This window comes from Melospiza georgiana, chromosome 4 (genome assembly GCF_028018845.1).
Source record: "Melospiza georgiana isolate bMelGeo1 chromosome 4, bMelGeo1.pri, whole genome shotgun sequence".
In the NCBI taxonomy this organism is placed as follows: domain Eukaryota; kingdom Metazoa; phylum Chordata; class Aves; order Passeriformes; family Passerellidae; genus Melospiza; species Melospiza georgiana.
The window spans coordinates 61,208,697-61,232,624 of record NC_080433.1 but is presented as its reverse complement, the minus strand read 5'-3'; the positions used below and the strand labels follow the sequence as shown (position 1 = coordinate 61,232,624).

Genomic DNA, 23,928 nt, shown 5'->3' with positions numbered 1-23,928 from the left:
CTGCCCGGCTCCGGGAGCAGCTCCCATTGTCTCGGCGGACAGACCGCTGCGCCCGCCGCGGCTGCCCCGGCCTTGCGTGTGTCCCGGTTACAGCCCCGGCGGGAAGGGCCGCGCCGCCGGGAGCCGTGCCGGCCGGGGCGGACCCCGCTCGGGGACCCCTTGCCCAGCCCCGCCGCCTGCCCGTCCTCCCGCTCGGAACCGCCATGACTGTGCAGGATTCCGGGCTTCGGGGCAATTCTCCCTCCGGAGGCGGGAGCAGCACCGGCCGCAGCGGCCCCGCGGCGGGCGGTCACTCGGCGCTGCCGGCCCGAGGAGCAGCACGGGCGGCAGCCCGGAGCCCGGGGGGCGGCCGCGGGGCAGCGGCGGGAGGGCGGGCAGGGCTGCCCCGGGGAGCGGCGGGCGCGGTTGCCCGGGTGACGGCGCGGCTTGCCCGGCCCCGCGGGGCCGCCGGCCGGTGCAGCGGGGCGGGAGCTCCCCTCACCCCGGTGCCTGGCGGACACGCCCCCGCCCCGCCGCCGCCGCCGGCCCCTCCGCTCCCGCACACGACCCCCGGCGCAGCGCGGCGGCTCCCGCCTGCCCCGCATTGTCCGTCCCCGCCGACCGCCGGCTGCACCTGCCGGCTCCCGGCCCCTCTGCCGCCGCCCCGCACCTACCAGACGGAACCGTAGGCGCCGGAGCCGACGGGGGTGAGGTTCTGGTAGCGCTGGGGCACCTCCCACACCGTCTTGTTCAGCTCCTGCCGGTAGAAGCCGCCGCGCTCGGACATTTTCCCGGAGCCGCCGGCAGCAGCGGCAGCAGCAGCGGCAGCCGCCCCTCAGTCGAGGCTGCACGGCCGGCGCCGGCGGGGAGGAGGGACCGGGAGGGGAAGGGGAGGGGAAGGCGGAGGCCGAAGGGGTGGGGGCAGCGGCCGGGGCCGGGGGAGCCCGGGTGGGGACGAGGGGAGGCTTGACGAAGGAGCCCAGCATCCCCGGGGCGGCACCCGGTGTCTTTCGGCGGGGCCACCCGGGGGCTTGCGGGGAGTGGCGAAGCGCCGATCCCGCCCCGGAGCATCGCAGCCGGGGCGGTGACGGACCGGAGCGGGGCCTCGCCGCATCGGCCGCCCCTGCCCGAATGTGCGGGAAGGGCCCGCGCCGCCGCTCTGCTCCCCGCGGGGACGGTGGGGACGGGCAGACCCGGTTATCCCGCCCTGCGCCTGGTGTCTCTCAGGCTTTCTGAAGCCTTGCTGACACCTTTCTTTGCCACGGCCACCTGAAGTTCCCTGTGGGCCCGCCAGGCTCCCCCCTTCACCAGCTCGAGCTGCAGCCACAGCGGCGCTGACCCTGCGCCGGGGGATCCTCCGCGGGGCCAGTGCGGGCCCCGCTCACTGATGGAGCCCCGGGCAGGTCGGGGGTTTTCTCAGAGTCCTCTGGTGCCTAAAATTTCCCCTTACCGCATTGATTCCCTCATGCAGTCATCTGAGTCCTCTTCCTTTTCATCAATGAAGACTTGAGCCCTCAAGACAATAGATAATCTTGAAAACTTTAAAAGTCCAAAATTCATGCAGCAGTTAAAGGTTCTCTGACTTTACTGCACGTTTTCTTTTCTCCAAAATGTACCTTATACAATATCTCAATGACCTCTGAAATCATGACAGCACTACTGCAATGTTACCAGTATATTTCTTTATGTATTGTTTCCTTCCATGGCTTCTTACACTTCTTTGAGCACCTGTAAGTTACTTGTACATAGCCTGTTTGCATAGATTCAGTGTACTGGGATTGCTTTACACCTGCCTTTGAATCACTGTGGAATATAAATCCTTGCATTTCAGAACCCTCCTGTACCATGGATTGCTGTTCGCTTTGGCAAATAGCTGCTCAGTTTGTGCTAGGACATAATGTGAGTGTAGAGAACACGTCTGCTTGAATAGTTGTGAGCATGATGGGACAGAAAACAGGTGTTACAGATGCTCCAAACACTGGATGATGGTTCAAGTTCCAGCTCTGAAACCTCAGCCCATGTTGCATGACAGGACTTCCATACTAGAACTTTCAAGTGAACAGCACCAGCAACTTGGCATTTGCTGGGTGCATTTCAAATAAAAAATACACGAGTGGTACTACTATAGCCATCTACAGCCATCCACTCAAAGACTACTAAGTGCTCCTAAAGCAATAGTCTAGTTCTCACTTCTACCTTTCTCCAGTGCAGCAGACCTCTCCAGTTCTCTCCAGACTGCTCCACTGCTCCCTGGTCCCACTTGAATTTCTGTGCTGAGGGCATAGTGCATGAAGGAAGTGAAAAGTGTAAAAAAATCCAACAATACATTAATTTATTTTATTTTTCTCAGCACCACTCTATGGAGTTTTAAAACCGGAGTAAGAGTGCAGTGACACTACAGCAAGCCAAGAAGAAATATTTCTGTCACTGCCATCCCCCATCTTATTTACCCCTAAAGTAAGTGGCCCCAAATGTTTACCTTTGCTAAAATGGAACAAATACTCCTATTTGCTAACTTTTATTGTACTTTGTCTCTAGAGGTGTTTTGGTGTATTAAATTATTTCTTTCTAAATGCAGCCATGATTTTTGGAAGTTGTGTCTGTCCATGTCTCCCCAAGCTTTTAATCATACAATTTCCACAGGAGTTCATTTTTCACATTACTGGTTAATATTGGTAAATATTTACAGTTGGTCTCAGTTTTCTGTCTTCTCTGAGTTCTGTGAGTTATTTGTGTTGCAATTATGACCCCAAGACTGTGCTTGATATCCTTGTTTTATTGGATACTACAGATATGGTCTGCTACTGTGTGTAATGAAGGAGATAATGGAAAACATCAAGATGCAAGGACATGTATTTGAGTTGTCTCAGAGCTAGGTAGGTTCTAGGCCTCCAGAAGCCTCCCATAAAGCAAGCCCTCACAGCTGCCTTTCCCACGGCAGAATCAGCTCATCCATCTTTGCCATCTCTGTGAAGGAAGAGGAAGAGGCAGAGACAGCTCCCTTGTCAGCTGGATTCTTCTCTTTTAGCTGCAGTTTTACAGGAGGTGTGACGGCACGAAGAAAAGATAAGGTCACAGCTTCTGCTGCACACAGCTTCCTGTACATACATTGCCTTCTTAGGAATACTGTTACATAAAACTGAACCTGAAGCTGTGTTGGGACTCCCACGGACAGGGAGAGCCCATGAAAGAGCTGTGGACACTGCACAGCCCTCCCCACCTTGCCCTGAGAGCATCCTGTGTGACAGTTCCTCACCAGGTCAATACCGGTGGCCGGAGGGCGGTGGCAGGGACTCACTGCCCATCACACAGGGCACAGTGCTGGGAGGGGACCCCGTGTGCTGCAGTGGGACAGGCTGGGACACACAGGCAGCTTGTGGGGTGGGATCAGCTGGGTGAGCCTCCTGGCTGGTGAGGCAGCCCTGCATTCAGGGATGAGGAGGCTGTGCCCTCAGGAAGGGTGGGATGCTGTCCCTCAGACACACAGCACATCTAGCCGGCACCAAAGGAAGCAAACTTGCTGGCAGAGCACTAACTTGCTGTTGTGACTCTTCTCCCACTGCATGGTCAAACCCCACATTAGTCTCATTAGAATAAACCTCAGTGAAAACAAAGGAATTTATTGTTTTAGCCAGTTATGAGTTGCTAATTTCCAGTTGTTCCTCATTCCTATTTTTTTGAGTTGGACTTGATGATCCTAATGGATCCCTTCCAACTCAGTGTATTTGATGATTTTCCCTCCTTTTTTTGTTTGATATATTACAGAAAGCTTGCATGTCATTGTTACCCTCCTCCAGGTTCCTTTCAATTCTCATTTATTCTTTCTCTAGTTCTGTTTTTGTACTCAGTTTAGAAATCTCAAATTTAATATATAATGGAGTTCAAAGATTGCAATTTTCATACTAATAATAAACATGAAAAAGAAAGAAAATGTCACCTTAGTACTGAAAACATATAATTTCCTGGTGGAAAACAACCATATTACTGTAAACTCAGCACTGATTTAAAAAAGACTTTGAAAAACATAGGACAGACTGTTTGCATATCAGAGTTCAGACTGTTCTCAATACAATTGCTATGAATATAGGATAGCCCTAACTAAAAATCTACCAAGTATCACTGAGGTTTTAGGATGAACCACCATGGTTCTGTCACTATATCTGTTATGTACTTAACTTTGTAGTTGGAGATGTCCATTAATGGATTTCACCATGTCCACCTGAAGTTAATAACAGTAAACTAAACATAGTAATGTTGTGAAGGTGCTTCCTGTGCCACTTTTGAAAATGTTGTAGGGTATATGGAACATATTTATAAAAGATTTATTTTTATTATATTTTATACTTTTATTCTTTATTTTTATTCGTTATTTATTGGTTTTATTTGCAGGTTCTTGTGAATTTCTGAAACTACATCTACAAATAACATAGGAAAGCTGCCACTGTTTGTAATGACTGAAAGACAAAGTACAGACAGCAGGAAAGGCTAAATGAAGTCCTCTGTAAATAGCAAGTCAATCATTACCTACTCCTAACACATTGGTTTCCATGAGATTGCTTTGCCAGGGACCATGTATCTTTGTGACTGAATCACAAGACACTTGTTGCATTTGCCCATGAAATACTCTCTCATATTTCTGCTATTAACTGGCTGTTGCCAAAGACCTATTTGGAAGAAGGCTTCATAGCACCCAGGTTGATTCAGATGACCTGCTCCAGTCTGAGACTATTTTGTCCTGTTAGGTCTTAGATATTTAAACTGGAAAAGCATTTTTTTTAATGTTGTGAGAACATGAAGGGTCTTGCATTAAAGAGAACTTAAAATTTAGTTACTGATTTTTAGCCTCAAGTTGAAAATTAAAAGTCCAAGGCATTTCACACCTATAATGAGGTGTGAAATCAAATAAGCAATTCTGCTATTGATTGAGGACTTATAAAATCTGGGTTAAATCCTAGTATATATATGGCAAGAATAGGTTTCTATTCTTTCTGAGAAGAGAGATTCTAATATGGCTTGAGTTCAGAGCTCAGGCTTTGTTTCCTTTTTTTTCCACATTCTTTCTCTGTGGAATTAGGATAGCCACTAGATATCTCTGTGACAGCTTTCCACGTTTATGACCTGAGACTAGGATTGTTTCCTTATTTTAAGTATAAATATATAAGAGTGATGCTACCTGAGATAGTAATAACACTTTACTAGCTAAGCCTATTGTTTGCAGACATTGATAAAATTTTTTCACATATTCCTATCATACTGCTGTGGATGCAGGGTGGGAAATATTTTCTAATATCCTGTTAAAAATGTAATTCTGACCAAAAAAAAAAAAAAATTATCAGTGTCCTTTACCTAAAATTACAGAGGAGTGTATCTTGGCCTCCTGGAGTCTACCAGAACAGGGTGGCAGTGTTTTTCCTACATGCAGGAGCAACACATGGCTGTTATTCTAAGATCATGTTGCTATTAGATGTCTCAATGTGATTGGAACTGCAAGCATGCTGGCAATTGGTGTCAGAAGTCCCCAAAGTAAATTAAATAAAATACAATATCCTGTTCAGTCATGTCAACAAAGGCTTCTAGGTGCATGTACATTCAGAACAAGGCCATCACCAGAAAAATAAATAGAGATTTAACTTTATAATAATTCCTAATTAAGCAAACAAAGGTCCAGATATGAAGAAAGGCTGAGATGGGCTATTAATACATAGTGCCATATTTTCACTTGCAATCCATGTAATTATGTTGCCTGCTGAATCACAACAACACCATGATGCTATATTCTTATGCATAATACAGCTTCAGTCAAACACAGTCTAATATTGACATGTATAATCAGTAGCTGCAGAGAGCCCAGCACTGCTCCTATTCAAGTCAAATTTCATTATGAGAATGGGAGCAAGAACACATTGTTCCAAATACATTAATTTGGGCTTCTGTCCTGAATATACATCAGCTGTAAATTTTTTCACAGTGACTGAAGGTACTCTAAAGATGAAAGCAGATGCAGATGTAAGAACCCACATACACCAAGCTCTGTGCTTTTCTGATGCACATTAAGAAATCACACTCAAGGAAAACTGTTTAACTGACTACTGTGTTGTTTCTTTTGGCTCCAAAGAACACCATGGGTTCTTTAAAATGGCTGTGCATTGCAAATCATGAATTCCTCTTATCACAATCCAAAAATAATTATGTATTGGAACAATTATATTAATGAGGTGTCAATCTGGCTAAAACTGTGCTTATTCTGCATGCAAAGTCAATATGAAGAAAAGTTGTTACTTACAGGACTTCTAAATGCCATGGGGTTGTAGATGTGTACAAACTTGCACCCACACCCATAGGGCAGCTCTGCCTGATGCCTGTGAGCTTTGGAACACAGTAAACTCTATTATAGTGCTTTAAAAATATGCAAATATTTGCAGTTGAGGGAGAACAATATGAAATCCATATCTGATCCAGCTTTAACTCTTAATGAACACTTACAGAAAATTGATACCAATGCAAACTTGTAAAAGCAGAACACAAATTTCTAGTAAATTAGCCTGACTTAGTATGAGGTGCATGTATTCACATGCCTTCATTTGCCATCTGCTACTCATCTGCAGAATTTTGCACTCCAATCTGGTGCTGTTCATTTCCCATAAAGCAGTTACATTCAACCTTGTCATACTGAAAATACTGCATCCTTCTTCATAGTTGTTTTTCAGTCATTTTTTGAGATATTGTGAGGATACAACTCAGACAGCTTGAGAAAAATGGTACAAGTTCACTTGTTCTATTGTATATAATCCTGTCTAATCTATCTGCAGGGTTTTTTTGGTCCATTAGCATGACTGCAGTGCACAGTGGGCTATTCCACAAAGGTGAAAAGTGGGATTTCTACTTTAATCACATTTTATTTCTCGCTGATATTACAATGTCACCTTCTTGGTTTTTACTTAATAACATGTCTTTGGACTCTGCTGAGAAGACCTTTGGTTCCTCAAAGTAAATGTGTCAGTAAGGCTTCAAAGAATGGTTGCAATGTGACTGTGGCGTGACAAATGACACTGCAGATGTTGAGCAGGGCGGACAATAATGGACCTGATGGCGGCATGCCCTCTACTGAGGCTTCACAAGGGCTTGATAAAGCCAGGGAAATGCAGTTGTGTGGCTTGGCAGGCTGCTATTGGGCAGGCTGCTATTTGGACCCAAAACATACCTTGCTTGCTAAATATCTGGATCAAACTTTCTGCTATTATTATTATGGCAGGATGGTAGGACAATAATGTGATGTTTTAAAAATCATTTCAAACAATCATTTGGATAAAAAATTTGATCCGCATTCTATTTGGGAGCTGCTATCCATAAAAGAAGACATTTTTTTCACAGTTTCATCATAATTCAGGATGTATTTGATACACATTGGCTTTTTCAAGTTATATAGATCCTGCATCTACTGAAATCTAACTATAGTTTTATTAATGAACCTACACAGTCTCTATGCTGTGAAAGAGCAGCTTATTACTCCTTAGATTTTCTTGTACTTACAAGAATTCTCTTAAACTGAACTACAAAAGCTGTGCCCACAGTTTAACAACTGTCTTATATATGTATGGCCATCTTAAAAAAAATTAAGCCATAAACCTTTGTATGTAGAACTGTGTAGATGTATGATATACATCTACTAATAATTTCAGAAATAAAGATCAGGTGTTGCCTCAGTTTACCTGTTTTGTATTATTGTACTTGAATTACACAGATCAATGAATAAAAGCAATGGCAAACATAAACTGTTTTTGAGGAATTATTAATTGAGGGACTTGAACCTACAGATTTAATCCTGTTAATATCCCTTCTATAAACTTGAACTTAACAAAGGGAATACTGAGTCAGAGGCCCTGGGAAGGAGTGGGGTTATCAGTAGTTGCAAGGAATAAGTGAGACAAATCCTGACTGCAACAAGCATATGACCACAAAAAAAGGGGAAGGGAATTGTGCTGAAAAGAGTTTTCAAGGGAAGGCTGCTACACTGATGAATAATATCAGACTGGAGGCAATTTCCAGTCACTGAATTACAGGTGTTACATTTGCCATCACAAACTGACTGAGTGCCAATTAATAAGTACTTTCACTGGCCTTATCAGAAAATTTATATTATGTTATAGGCTACCAATGTATATTTGTGATTATGCCAGTGCTGATCTCTGGCCTTTCTTTGGTGTTTCACATTCCTCCAGTGTATTTCTAGACATCAAGTGTGTCTGTGGCAGCATTAAGTTCTCTGAGCTCTTTTTGTTTCCTGTACTAAGATAGGCTCACCTCTTGTTAGTATGATTCTGAGGAGAAGGCCAAGCAGAAACTGTAACAGCTCGTCCTGTGGAGTTGAGTATTTTATGAAAAATACTACGTGACAGTTCTCTGTGGCCACCAGGGAGTTACAAACTAATCCTTTTTTGTACTAGAGTCTGTTGTTTAAAGAGAAATTAATTATTTCAAATTTCCTTGGGGTTTTACTCATTCTGTAGTAAAACACAAACTGTCCTGTTTGCTGCTTGCTTACTGTTATCTCCTGCTTCAAATGGTAAAATAATAAATAGGCTGAGATTTTTTATCGACTGAAACTCTCAGACATGAATGGCATAACTGGGCTTTCAAAAGCAAAGGTCATGTCCACTGCCTTATTTGTGTGAACATTTAAGTGACAGGACAGTGACCTGTGGCAAAACCTTTTCATTCCCAGTGTGCATTTGGGGGCTCTTCAATATAAATTTTTCATGCATACCAAGCTAATGTTTCTGTCTATAGTGGTTTTTTACACTAAAGAGAACCGATGAAAGAATTCTTTGCTGGCAAAGGCAGCACATTTGTTCTAAAGACCAGCCTGTTTTACAGCAAAATACCTTGGTAAGCTAAAGTTTCTTAACACTACTTATCTTCAGTCTCATTTGAGGTGGAAGTAGACTGAGTATACCTTGAGAAATAAGGCAAGTATGTCCTTAATTGGAGTTTACAGACTATGATTTTTATGCTCTTGAAATTATTGAGATAGGTGTGACGCCAGCTTTTATTACTAACACAATAACTGTTTCATCTTACTCCAGTTAGACGAAATACTTCTGTATCTAGTGGTCTATCTATTCCCAGTAGTGTGGAATAGTGGATGAGTTTGTATGAAGCCTCTTTTCCATATTTTTTATTTTTGTCTATTACAATATATTCCAATTTACTTCTAAAAAGAAATCAGCCAACTGCATTGTCCAGCATTTTTTGCTTAGAGGTAGAGCTTATATTTTCTTTAAAATCTCGGAATGACTGGAAGCATGGCAGTTGAAACCAATTCTCTCTCTCCCTGTCTTTATCCCTCCATTTCATAACATAGAGGTTTAGCAAATATTGTATCAATTTTAGGTAATTCTTCTAGAAAGTTCTGTAGAATGATTTTCCCAGTGGGGGCTTTAGAAGCACCAGGTTTTCTGTAACTTTTCCTCTTTTATTTGTTTTCATAACTTTTTCTGCCATGAAATATAGATGTAGCAAACCTTGGCTCAAGCTTCATTTGAAAGTGGTTTTTTTATGTATTGTAAAAATCAAGTCCTCTACAGCTGTCTCTTGAACTTAATGGATGCCCTTACAGAGTGTCCATTTACTCCTTCTGCCTGATCTGTATCTTGGTTTTTTGTGTGATGCTGTTGCACCTACCTGACAGTTTTAGCAGGTCTCTCTCCATGACTCAGCAATCATTAATGTATTTTGAGGCCCAAATCAATGTCTGGACTTGCCTCAATTTGTGCATCCTGCACTAACATCTATTTTGAAATGAGGATTAGCAACATTTAAAGCACCTATGGTAGACTATTTTTTCCTCCAATTTAGATAAAAGCATGTTACCAGGATCTCAGTGGAATGGTAGTATTTTGTCGTTATACAAATAGAGGCTCACTGGACCCAGTGAGATCCCAGTGCCTGTGAATGTTGTTGATATCTGCCCCAAGACACACCATGGTGCTCAAAGTCTGGTTCTGTACCATAAAAGAGTCCATGTTATTCCTGCTGCAGATTCTATCCCTTGCTTTGATGTGATGAATTGCTAGCTGCATACTGGAAGAATAAGGTGCTTTCTATTTGATTCTGCTATGGCAGCAGAAGAGCTTTGCAATTACTGGTGTTTTTGTGGACAGGTGATCCTGCAAAGTCATTCAATCTCAGCACTATTTTGTGTGCTTACTTACAGAAATTGCTAGCTATAGAGTAGCTCCTTTAGTCTCAGAAAATCAATAAATTATGTCATTAGCTATTAGAACCTCCCACACTCCTTATGCAGGTGAAGCAGTAGATTTTTTGCAAGCATCCAGCCTCTTGATACTATTTGCCTCCTAGATAAGTGATTTTCTCACACTGCAATAGCTGCAATGTCATCACATTTAAGTCTTTTTAGTTTAATTCAGCTGGCTTCTTCTTTTCCCTCATTTCCATTTGAGGATTCCAGACTCATTTCTAACCGTCAGGACTCTCGCTCCATGAATAATAGCTATTTGTTAAGACTGGACACCATCAAATCATTAATACTGCAAATTGTGGCAAGAATTATGATTGTTCTAACAATATTTGATGACACTGGGAGCCTGGACTTGACCTGTGAGATTCCTTCCCAATGCTACGATGTTCCCATTGCAAATCCCACCATCAAAAGACCAAATGGCAAAGAGAAGGAAAAGCTAAATCACAAAACAGCACAAGAAATTCTCTGTGAAGGCACAGTCCCCTACCTCAATCTCACTGTCCAGTGACTCATTGTACCTCAAACTGCACTACAAAACTTAATAACACCAGAGCTCAGATCTTCACAGCTCTGTGAAAACCTGTTCAGACTAGGAAATATATTTTTTTGTTAAAAATTAAAGATGAGAAGGCTGTATTCTCCCTCAAGAGTAGCTATTTTCAGTTATTTCTTTCTATAGTCATGCATGCATAGCTGTCAGCAGTTCTGCTTTAAGAGGTAGGATAACTTACCCTAATTATTCCTGGACATTTCTTTCCTAGATATTCATACCCACTCTTAGTATGAACATTTCCTTCCTTCCTTCCTTCCTTGGTTGCTTGCTTTCTTTCTTTCTTGCCTATTTTCTTATGTCTTAGACCAAAACAAGCCTTACAGATATTTCTTACAGTCCCACATATGAAAGAAGAAGACAAAAAGAAACTTGAGGCAGGGTTGGCCTGCACTAGTTCTCACTGCTGTATTGATTGTGCATTCTCTCTCATTAGCTTACCTAGGATGGGGAGGTTTGATCTACTCAATTCTGCATGATCTCTTTCTTCCCTTATGTCTACTTTTCACCATTCTGTTGATAGATCCAGGCTGTAGGGCTCTAAGGATCAGCCTAGCAGGGAATTTCCCCTCTGTAGTGCAAGCTATGAATAGTATGTACATGTGAACAGCCTGGAAGGGTCATTGTTAAGAAGGCATGAGGAAAAAATTTCTGAGATTGGGCCCAGTGACCTGCTTCCATTCACTGAAGCATATGCTTCCATTCACAGACATGCAGTAATCATAAATCTACCTGTACTAATAACAGTTAGGCAATATTTGTTCAACAAACAAAAATAACATCAGTAACAAAAGCTTAACCAAGGTTCACACTTGCTTTCTGAGGTACAAATTGGCAAAGTGTAGCTTAGACAGAAATATCAGTTTCATTAGACCTTTTTGTTAAGGTGATGATCCTTAGCTTGGGGAGTATGGCAGGTGATGCTTTAAAGGAAAAGGCCACAGATGAGAATGCTTACATCCTAAATGTTGTGGCTCTCCTGCTTTATTTAATGAAATGACTGTAATCACAGAGAGGAAAGCAGACAAATGTTTCACACATATGGCAGGCTTCAGCAATTCCCCCAACACAATGAATGCAATCTTTCCAGCTCTAGGCCTTTGCCACAAAGCTAATAGCTCTACTGTTCCGGAAACCAATCACATGCCCCGTGCCTCTCCCAGCAGGTGCAGCTTGCCTGGGCAATCCAACCACAAACACTGTATTTTTGCACTCTCATGTACAGGAGTAAGTTGCAATCCTGCAATCAGGAAATGCTGTGACCAGAAGTCATTACGGTGAATTTTCTGAAGTAATGCAAAGGCACACAGGAAATAGCTTTCCATGATTTAAAGCCTTTTCACATGGGCTGCTCAATTCTCAGAAACAGCAAGCAGTAACTGAAGACAAGTGATAGGTTATTGCTTTCTCTCCCGTCCTATTTTTCCATCAAAGCAGGAAAGGAAATTAAAGATAAATCTGTTTTTATGAAATAGAAATAGGTTTTTTTATTACAAATAAATCTTGGACAAAACCAGAGCAAGTGAAAGCACTGCTGTTTCTCTTTTTTGGCAAGTAACTTGGTAAGGTATGGGACAGGTGGCTTCAGGAAGTAAAATACTCCATGCCTCTGCACGTGTTTGGTGATCTGTTAAAATAGCAGCTGTCCCACTCTCATCTCAGTCATAATGAGAAGGCAATTATTACAGCCTTAATTATCATTACAGATAAGCAAACGGGCTTCAGCACAACTTGAATCCTGGCTATTTTGCTCTTGTTTACCAGAAGCCACACACTGCTCCAGGCAATTCACACAGCAAGCAGACACATCCAGGATCAGCCAGAATGAGGAAGGCTGTTGACCAACGTCAGCAGTTGCTTAGACCTTACGAAATGTAGGTCCAGTTCTTGGGCTCACACAGGGCTTTGGTGGGATTGTTTTGGCATGCCTTTTTCAGCCCAAGTGTTCCTAGAGCTCTAGGCTCTTTGGCTCTCTCAAACCTAACCTTAACCTCAGCCCTAGTGCTAGCCCCAGCCCTTATCCAACCAAACCTATGAGTTTTCCAGATCAGAAAGATGTTGGAGCAGCAAGGAAACGTATAGTTTTTGTTTTGTGTTTGAGCTAGGGATAAAGACTTAGGTTTAGGGTTAAGACTCAGAGAGTCAAAGAGCTTACAGCTCCAGGAACAACAGGGCTGGAAAAGGCATGCCAAGGTGATCCCAGCAAGGCCTCAACCCATCAGAAAGATGTAGGACCAGCAAGGTTGAGGCCTTGCTGGTCCTACATCTTTCTGATTGGGAAAACTCATAGGATTGGGTAAGGGCTAGTGCTAGGGCTGTGGCTAGCACTAGGGCTGGGGTTAGTGTTAGGTTTACAGTTAGGGTTGAGAGAGCCAAAGAGCCTACAGCTTCAGGAACACTGGGGCTGGAAAAGGCAAGCCCACAGGTTCCCGGCAAGGCCCCAACCTTGCTGCTCCTACTTCTTTCTGATCTTATAAGAAAACCTATAGTCTTGGGCTTGGGTTGGGGCTAAGGCTGGGTTTAAGGTTAGGGTAAGGTTAAAAGTTTGGGTTTGGGATAGGGTTGGGACAGTCAAAGTGCCTACAGCTCCATGAACACTTGGGCTGGGAGTGGCATGCCAAGGCCATCTCGGCAGGGCCCAACCTTGATGCTTCTACTTCTTTCTAAACTTGAACACCAATACTGCTGGGGACTTTAGACTTAGGCTTAGGGGTAGGGGCAGGGTTAAGGTTAGGCTTGACTGAATCAAAGAGCCTACAGCTCCAGGAACACTAGGGCTGGAAACAGTATGCCAGCCATTCCAGCATGGCCGCAGCCTTGCTGCTTCTACATCTTTCTGACCTGGAAAACTGATGGGATAGGGTTAGAGCCCTAGGATTAGGGCTAGGGCTGGTGTTAGGGTTAGATTTAGAGTGAGTGTTATGGTTAGGGTTCAGAGAATCAAAGAGACCACAACACCAGGAACACTGGTGGTGGAAAAGGCATGCCTAAGTGGTCCTGGCAGGACTCCAACCTTGCTGCTCTTACATCTTTCAGATCAGGAAAACCCAGGATTGGGCTAGGCCTTGTGCTAGGGCCGGGGTTAGGGTTAGATTTAGGTCTAGTGATGAGAGAGTCAAAGAGTCTGCAGCTCCAGGAACACTGGGTCTGGAAAAGCAATCTATGAAGTTTGCCTTGGCAATATGAACTGTAATTCCAACAAAGAATAAAAGATTTCAGAAGAAAGTTAATTCCCTTACAACACTTGCCTTGAAGCATATTTAGCTCAATCTAGCATGTCCTTGTGTAGGAAAAATTCATTCTGAGGCCTAACACCTTCTCAGCTGCACTGTGTCATTATTAAAGTTCATCACAAGTATGCTGCATGTTGGCCATGGCCTTCTGGTGCAAGCATTGTGAAAAGGATAATCAGTGTCCAAGAAGAAACTCTGGAGAATAGATTATGATCATCTTCTCAGCATCTTGTCTTGTTTCCCTTTTTCCTCTCATTCTCCAGTAAAGATTCATCAGCAGTTGTTACAAGTCCCTATTGCTGGAGACCAGTGAAAGCATGGACATAGGATGCAGCCCATTGCTCAGGGCTGAATTGGTATTTGTGTGAGTTTGACTTTGTTTTCACTACTGCTAGGGGTGAAAGGGATATATAGCACATACAGCAGGATCAAAAAAAGGATAAACCCTCCATTACTATGCTTCACAGTGTTTGGCATTTCAAATCAAGAGATAATGTTAAATTCTGTCATATTGATTACACACACAAAAAAAAAAAAAAATCAAAGGCCAGTGGTCAACTTGTGACACAGGAGCCTATTCTGAATGGCCCACAGGGCAATTTGGGACAGTGCTGGGAAATTCTACGATTTGAAAATTCACCTGCAAAAGACAACTGTTTCTAGTTTCCTCTGAATCCAATGAAATAATTTGAATTTAAAGAACACAGGCAGTCCCTGTCCTTCAGAGGCAAGGTACTGCCAATTGATTGATTGGTATCACTTTTCTGTGAGGTAGCATCCCTCTGCTCCCATCGATCTTCTACCAGAGCTGCCCCTAACCTCTAAATTGAGAAAGAAAATACAGCTTGGCATATGCACTAGAAAAAGGCTGCTTCTCCAGCTTTAGAGTATAATTGTCTTTGAGGAGGGTGCATTTATTTGGGCTAAAACATAGTTTTTAATTGAAGCTGTTAAAGCTCCAGACTGAAAGAGCTTTTAAAATTTGGTATGTCTCCTATGAATCACATCATATCCTGAGATCTCTATTGTCTCAAGTTGCCTTTTTACAGCTCTAGGCTAAAAACTTAAAGACAAAGCATTTTAAAAAGATGAATGAAAGAAAGGGAACACAAAGAGACTTGTCTGGCTCACAGCCAGGCCAAGGCTGCTATCTGAAGAATAGTCTGAAATATAAATCACTGAATATGGAGATTTACCATGTCATCAATTATTTTTAGCAGAGTGAAGAAGAACTAACTCAGTTTTAAGAAACATGTGAGAGAAAGATGCAGCCTTAAAATTAACTTTGGTTTAAGTTTCTTCTTTGAACTACTGGTATTGATCATTGTGATTTGCATTTTACATATTCCTTGTAGATGTCTGCTGATTTTTTTTACTAATTCAAAATACATCATGTTTTTCTACAATAAAAATATAAAGCTTAAATAAAAAACTATGGAACAAAAATGTATCATGAAAAACAAGAGCTGGAAATAAATCTAGAAATAAAATAAATAAATAATAAAAGCTAAAAGCTATTTATTTATAAAATAAATAAATAATAAAAGCTAGAAATAAATCTCCCTGCTAGCTGCTGGGAGAAAAAGCCATTCTACACATTTTTAAAGGCTTTGCATTCCTATACCTCAAGTGTCAGCTTACCTGATACTTTCCTAACATTTGAAAGTTGATGGCTAAAGACCTACTCATTCAACTAACACCTTGCTGTGCTGTTACACCAAATGTATTTCTGGACTCTGGCCCTAATTAAGAGGATGTCTATTATTTTCAAGTGCTGTAGTTCTTAATCTTGTATATTCTTTAAACTTTAATAGATCTCAAGTTGTGGTAGCATTCATGAAGGTACTTATGTGCTTATGTGGAACTCATAAGCACATGAACTAGTGTTCTAGTAGTCAGCTTTGCTGTGAGACACAGAATCAAACCTACTGATGTGGGATGCAAATAGTGATGATGGCAGCAGCACACAGTTATGTCAGCTCATGATGAGAGGGGAATGACAGTCTGTTAATCTGTTCTAGAGCTGTGGCCCACGAGTTCCCTTGCTTCATCACACTGTAGCCAATGTAATGTTAAATAGTTATTCCAAACTTCCATTAAATTCACTGTAGTCACCTTGCTGACTACAAAAATCCCTGCAGCTACACAGTCCCAATCTGATTGCAAACTGATTTGCTTCTGACAAGTCATACCACACTGTCCAGAATGTTGCCTTTCATCAGAATAGGTATTTCTCCATTTAAACAAAAGAAGTGAAAACTGATGAAGAACCAAAATTCATTCTGGGCAAAAGAGCTGTTCTGTAAAAGCAGGGAAATATTTCTGACACAAACAGGGATTCCTGACTGCTGAATCACAGGAGTGTGGCCACCATGTTAGTGGAAGGTCTGGGAAGCCACTCCTGTACTCATGACTGGATGCATTTGTTAATGAGTACTAATAGGAAAGAGGAAGGAGGGGAACAGGGATCTACATTTTTCTCAATTATTTGGAAATTCATACTACTTACAACTACAGTACTCAAAAACTATGTCCCAATATGTATGCAGGTGATCTACAGGCTCTACTGGCACATCGAGGGCCAGATCCTCCTCTCTTTTCCTCACACAAACTGGGGATAACTCAACTGCAATTCATGCTGCTGAAACAGGGAGAAGAGTCAGACCTGAAGTTTGATCTTCTGTTATTTTTAATGAAACTTTTCTAGCAAGCTATCACTTCCATGCAATGCAAGATGTCCCCTTGCAGGAACTGTAAGTGCTATTGACAGAAATATTCCAGTTTAATTAAGTTGCTAAAAGAGACTGCCACTTTTAATGTAGAAGAAGGGGTACTTTCAGAGAGAGATGCAGCAGAAATAGCTGCCTTCAGCAGAAATGAAATAGCTGGGGGAAAAGAAGCCAGCAGCTGTACACAGAGCAAATGGTGATTAAATGGAACCACAAAGAAAGAATAAGGAACAAATCAGTGAAAAGAGAGATGAAGACCTAGAAAGTAGAGTATGAGTAATAGTGTTAAAGAAAAATGACTTGTTGTGCAAGAGTAATGAAAATGCTAGACTATGTCTCTGAAAATACTGTGTAAAGAAGCAGTGATCATTGTGGGAAATTATGATTTAGAAACTGGAAGGGAAAAGTGCTAACTTAAAAAGCAGCCCACATCCTTAAAAGGTCTGAGACCTCAAAGAGCTATTTTTAAAGATTAAATTGGAAATGCACAGGATGAAGGAACTGTGTATAAATAACAGTTAAGAAAACATGAAAAAAGAGTTAACATCCAAAGCATATCTTTCTGGCTTCAGACTGAAATCTGAAGAACTTAGAGAAATTCTGTGTAACTCTGAGAAACCTTAGAGAAATTGTGAAAGGCTTCTGGTGCTATGCATTAGATTTCTGCAACTTGCAATGAATTACCATGTTTGTTTAATAAAAATCATCTTGAATGAGAGAAAAAAGGTCAAGCTGAAGAGATAAATAAAGAAAAAATATTGAAAGGGCAAAGTGAAAAAAGCATCTCTTCAAATTAATGTAAGGAAGGATGCATGAAAAATAAGTTTGTCAGAGGGGAGAGAGATGGAAGAGCATGATGGGAAAACCTGACAGTTCAGATATACAGCTGGTAATTAGGCAGTTCCTGGGTGTCTTTTCTCTACTCCAGGATGAGAGGAGGTCAACTCCCACTCAGATTAGTCAAGGATCAAAGGATCAAAAAGTTTTGAAAGCCACATAAAGCAAATTTTTCTTTCTAACATGGTTTGGGATGCCTCTGAGCTAGTCCTGTGTATGCAACTGGAGTTTAAAGAAGAGAAATGGAATGAAAAGACTGAAAAGGAGGAAGAGGATTACCAGGGAAAATAAAGTTATTTTTAGCTTTTATTTTCCTCCAGTACAGTGTCAAAGTGATGAAATGTAATTAATATTGATCCTCTGTGATTCAGAAACTGCCTGTAGTATTTTTGAGTCTATATGCCACTTGCACAGCTGCTGTTGGCTTTCCAGGGGCACAGAGCTGCCCTGAGCACCACAAACCATGCAGAAGAGAAAAGGTACCATTGGGCATTACTCTGAGAGGGGAACTAAGGAGAGGCAATGGTTTTAGCAAGTGCATTTAAATAGGTGCCTATCACAGCTTTAAATTGTTAGATGTTGGGAAAGAGCCACTAATTTGCTGCAGCAGTTGCTTACACATAAGGCCATGTTTGGAACTTTTGTAGATGGGATATATCATAACTATTCCAAGCTGTGACAATTCATTGTGAAGTTCATAATCTGTGTCACTTGTGTGCACCCTCATAAAAAACCTCCTGAAAAACCTGTATGCTGGAAAGCTGGAGACAAGAAGAGCAGATCCTCCAGGCTGCCAAAGTGCCACTGTGGACACATTTCTGCCAATCCATTTTCATGACAGACACTTCTTTCCAGCAATGGTCTTTCCACTGCATGTCACTGTCTCCTAGCCCATCCGTCCTTTTAAATTGCCTTCTCTCCCCCTGGCTGTTTTGTGTTTCACTTGTGTATGCAGGTTTTAATCCCTCCATCTGATTAGTTAGGAGAAAAAACAGTCTTAATCTGACAACAACAGGATTATGTATCACTGCAAAGATAGGATGATTACATTATTGAATTTTTTTTTAATTTACTAATGCAATGAGTTTTTTTTTTTTTTTCTGTTTTTGCAAGAAAGTAAGAAGTTATCCTCAAAACATATTGGATTTAGAGTACTTTATGAAACACTGATATCATCCACCAAGAAGACATATCTCTCAGCTCATTTCAGCAGCATGTTTTTATGCTGATGTTCCTAGGAGACTTAGCAGATTGCATTGTCTTGGTCCTGGCTTCATTTGCCCCACCTGGGAAATTTTGTACAATCAGAAAAATAAAAGCCAGGCATACACTCCCTTACAAAGTAGCTGCCCTCCAAAGAAATTTCCTTGTAATTATTTCCACAATGACCTGGCTGAAATAACCTGCACATTTCAAGGCTTAAATTGTCAACATATCAGATATTTGTGTAAAACAATTAACTTATGCAGGCCTCACCGTTTTAGCTATTGGTCACTGTTTGAGACAGATTAGCTGGGAATTTGGAAACCCATTTTGTTAAATTTTTCAAGTAAGCTTATTAGACATCTTATAAAACATGAAAACAGTCACTTAATAGAACTTGTTTTTGTACTGAGGTGTGTAACCCTACTTTTTCACATCAGCAGGCACACATCTGGTGGGTTCAGGACAAGGAAATGCACATCTGTATTACATGACAGCAGTGAGCCTCCAGCCTGCCTCTCAGGTACAGAAAACCCCTCCAGAGGTCTGGAACTTCTCTGACAGCCCTCCTGGTGACTCCAGGTGACCTCCTAATGACAGAGGCTCCCACGGGCAGGAGCTGTGGAGCACACAGGCAGGGAGAAGCAGCTTGTCCAGAGTAAGGAATGCCTGAGGCAGAGCTCAAAGCATTCAGTCAGCAGCTGGACTAATTCAGGTGCAGATCAAGGCCATTGCCACTGACCTCAGTCAAACTAAATTTGCAGAACTCTTTCCAGCATCTTTAGATGCTTCTGTTGGCAATATTTTGGCCTTTAAATTTAATAGATTAAATACAAAATAAATATATATTTTAACTTATTTTGCTGAGTCAAGTTGGAAGCTTATGCCAAGCAAAAGTTGAAATTACAGTGAGAATCTTCACAAAGAGATAAAATTTTGCTGTATATATGATACAAAGTGAGAGGGGAGAACTTAGGCAAGTCCCCGCCTTCGACAAGTTTCTAGCAGTAGACAGCAGCTTTATTGAGGTGGCCAGCACCCCAAAATTCACTGTTACTTGCAAGTTCTTAATAATGATCAGTCCTACAAAAACATGAATCATTTATTGAGGAGACCAAAGAAAATGGACATAAGACTTCAAACAGACTACTTACTACACAGGATAGATAACACAAAAAGAGCAACTTGAAGATAAAAATACAGTGCATGATAATAAAGGTACCAATGTTTCAGCTAGCAAAGAAATAATATAGATTAAAAGTCAATGTCACTTACCAACACATGACAGTGGTGTGCAGAGAATCTCCTAATTTCTCTCAATTCTAGAGAAGCCTCTCAATGTCAATGTCTCCACACTGAGGAAATCTTTTATACACTCTCCAAGGGGAAGGTGCCTGACAGGCAAGAGAAGGCTGTTACTGGATTTCTGGTTTTGTTTCTTGTTGCTCCTGTTTGTTTGCCTTGTTATACATACAAACTAGTAAAGAACTGTTATTCTTGCCTGAAAGCCCCTTCATTTCAAAGTTATAATAATCTGGAAGAAAGGGGGCTATATTTTCCTTTCCCATGGAAGTTCCCCCCTTCCTTGGCAGACACCTGTCTTTCAAACCAAGAAAAAAGAGAAGATTTTAAAGGTTAAAGTTTCAGAAATAAGTAATGTAAAAGACTACATCTATTACAAATCAAAACTACAGATCAAGAGAACTGTCATTGAATTTACATAGGAGAATTGTAAATGCAGTGCTCCTTTTAGAAACTTTTAATAATTGATTCCATTTTAACCTGTTGTGAACAAGAACTTAAGTTGTCCCCCTCTGCAAAGGAGATTATGTTATGCAGAATATACAAAGAGTACAGCCTCGTATGATTCAATTAATATTTATTTAATATGTTCTCATACACTTAATCATATTTATAGTCTTACCAAATGTTAACAGTTTTGTTGAAGTTTCCTTGTTGAATACCTCATTTGCACTGAAATTTCAATTAGAATTTTTTTTTAAAATGCAACCAACTCATATTTTACAGTCACACCTTGCTCTGCCATGGAGCTGGGCTGGTTTCCCAGGTAGGTACAGTTCTGGAGCTGTGAGCTGGTCCTGCTGAGTCCCACAGCTTTGCTGACACTGTTGTTCAGTTCTGAGTGAATGTGTGTAATTCCAATTATTCATAGCCTCACCAGAACCTTTTAAGAACTCTCTATGCTTTCTGTGCTCATGAGAGATATTTAAATGGCCTTTTACTTCCTTTATGTTTGGCAGGACATAAAGGAAGTAAAAGGCTATTTAAATATCTCTATCTGAAGGCTATTTAAATCTCTCTATCTGAAGGTCTTTGGCTCTCCTGGTGTTTTGTCTCCAGGTTACTGCCTTTGAACTCTGGTGATTCATGTGTTGGTCACTCACCAACAATACCTCTCAAGCATCACACCACCAAATATTCAAAGCAACCCTCTTCCCCATGTCCCCTGTCCACACATTGCCTCTTTGTCCAATCAGATGTTCACAGAATGCCCTCTCCTTATCTGAGTAACCTGGAGAGGGTTTAACTTCAGGTTTACATTGAGAGGGCCAGTCAAGAGGGTGACTCCTGGGCCTGCTAAGGCATGCAGGCAACTCAAGTATGGTTCCTGAGCTAGAGTCACACCATGTGGCTGGCATCAGGGTCATGCTAGTTGGAAGGCTGAACCCCCCTGTGATGGGAAAGAGGAGGTCCAAAGGGGCTGCTGAGCCTGGCTCTTAGAGTACCTGTGATCCTGCCTGGTCCTGTGCCGGAGCACCGGAACCTTTAGATCCAAGTAACACATTCTTCTTACTCCTCTCAGCTGCTATGTCAACCATGGGAAGATTTGAAATAGCTTCTACACAGCCTGCTGGTGTCAGTAATGGCAGCAGCAGGCACTTCATGCTGAATCACAAGCTTTTCTTGCTGCATCTGGGCAAGCTGGCAGTTTCACTGTTGGGACAGACTGCAGCAATGTTTTTCAGCAGGTTTCAGTGTATCTCTTTCCAAACACTATAGTGCAAAGCTCATACCTGTCCCAGATAGACCAAGAATGATGGAGAAAACACCTGCTTCCTGAGTAGATAATTCCAGGACTCAATTATGCTCACTGTGAATAATGTGGTCCTATTTTTGTTCTCATTTCATTTGGCTTAGTTTCCAGCTAAAGAATCTTCCTGTCTATTAGACAGGAAAATTCTTTAGCTGGAAACTGACTATTAAAAATCTTCTACAGAGATATTCAATTGAATCAACTCTGAGCTTCCTCTTCAACAAATTAAGTAACTTGAAGTTCTGTTATTAGGTTCCCTGGGCTTTATATAATTATTTTAAGTCATTCTGGAAGTCCTTTCACATTTTTCAGAGTTCTTCAAAGAAAGCAGAAGTTAATGTTGGGCAGTATTCCAGGTACAGCCATAGAGTCTTCATCTCACCTGTAGTGCAGGAGTGCTCTAGGGTGTATTGTGCATTCTTGATCTTCTAACCATTCATCAAATTAAAGCCATTCTGGCCATGACTTTGTCATTGCATAAACCACCAGGTAACAGAAATTGTATCATCACTGCTTTTTCTGGCTTCAGTGCTCCACAAGCCCCTCCACATCTCTCTGAAAAGCCACATGCATATTTTCTGTTCTAATATAAACCATTTAAAGTTCAGCTCACCTCTGAAAAAAAAAGTTGTTAGAAATCTGACTTTCATAATTTATTTCCAAGCCCAGATGCCTATATGAGCTACAATGTTAATTTTGCTTTTTATTCATTAAGCAATTTCAGCTTGTTTATGAACTGGTTTCGTTGGTCTTGGTCTATGTTGCTGTATTTTAACACACAGTATAGTCTGGAAGGCTGATGCATTAATCTGGTTAAGAAATCAAAGCAGGTATTTCCAGCCTGAGAGGTTTCACTTGTTGAACCCCCAAGGGAATTTAACTCTGTACTGTGGATTTTTGACTGTTTTAATTTCAATTGAATCAGAATTGTTATGCTGGGGATAAATTTTTACCGGCTTGTTCACTGGCTTATTTGAATGATTACACAATTGTCACACTCTAAGAAATAATTCTGCTATTCAAAGCATAGGGCTAATCAGAATTTTCTCCTTGGAAATAAAAGATTATGGGTAAAAAGCATAGAGGAGAACAAGACTATATTATCTCATGAAAGCAATCAACAAACACTAATCCCTTTAAGTGCTCAGTTTTGAAGCAGAATAGCATTGTTCATAGTATAGAAGGCAAAAGGATCAGTATGCACTACCAGCTAGGCAGACAAAATAAGTAGAAAAATACTCCAGTTTACCTTCTGAAAGAAATGCTCTTTCCTTCTGTTATCCACTGGATTCTTATTCACACTGTTCTTTGTGATTTTCAGTTAATACTGCAAGAGAGAGAGTAATTATATTTGTTTTAGAAGTAATGTTATTATATCAACACTAGTATTTCTGTTACCTAATAATCACTTTGAATTACCCTATGTGAACCTTGCTTGGTTGTTTCCCTTTTTTTTTCCCCTTTTTTTCCCCATTTTTTCTCCCCCTCTTTTTTTTTTTTTTTTTTTTTTTTTTTTTTTTTTTTTGAGTTTGAACAAAAGGTTTACCTGATTACAATAGGTATTTGCTTTAGTTAAAAAATGTCCAAGAAAAGACATCAGGCTGTACTTGACCACACTGGACTGCATTCAAAAACATGAAGGAGACCTGGCTGGGGATATTCAAACCCCATCATTCATACAAAGTTTGCTGATCTTTCCTATAGTTGCCCAGCAACAAAGTATGCAAGTCACTCCCTTTTAATTAATGACAGGGAAGCAGTGGGTTAATAATTAATGGAAAGATATGGGACTTCTGAAATAACATCTTGACAGCTCATGTCTTTCACACATGCAGCTGGCTTTTAACCTAGGAAAACTATTTTTCTCACAGTATTTAAATAAATGTCTCATAAGTCTATTGAAATTTAAGCTGTGAATTAAATGCCTCTCACTTTCAGATCATAATCAACATCTGGATGATGTATATTCTACCAAGTAAGTTGAAGAGAAATGGTTTTGCCAGATACCTTAAAAATTATAGAGACAAAATACTCTTAATGCATGGATTGCTGTATAAAATGGGATTGCCAAGGCATTAACA

General features: G+C 41.3%; 1 protein-coding gene across 3 annotated transcripts in view; it reads right to left on the bottom strand.

Annotated features, from left to right (window-relative positions):
- Positions 1-23,175, bottom strand: part of MAPK11 (mitogen-activated protein kinase 11) — a 53,935-nt gene extending 30,760 nt beyond the window's left edge. The window contains exons 1-2 of one of the 3 annotated variants that reach the window (XM_058022933.1): positions 23,097-23,175; positions 20,068-20,392 (exon numbers count right to left, since the gene is read on the bottom strand). In XM_058022933.1, coding sequence (XP_057878916.1) covers positions 20,068-20,075 — 8 coding nt within the window. In that variant the 5' untranslated portion in view covers positions 20,076-20,392; positions 23,097-23,175. Of the gene's footprint in view, positions 1-653; positions 858-20,067; positions 20,393-23,096 lie in introns of those variants that run through there. The other 2 variants (XM_058022934.1, XM_058022932.1) reach the window with 2 other exon arrangements.
- Positions 23,176-23,928: the final 753 nt, after the last annotated feature.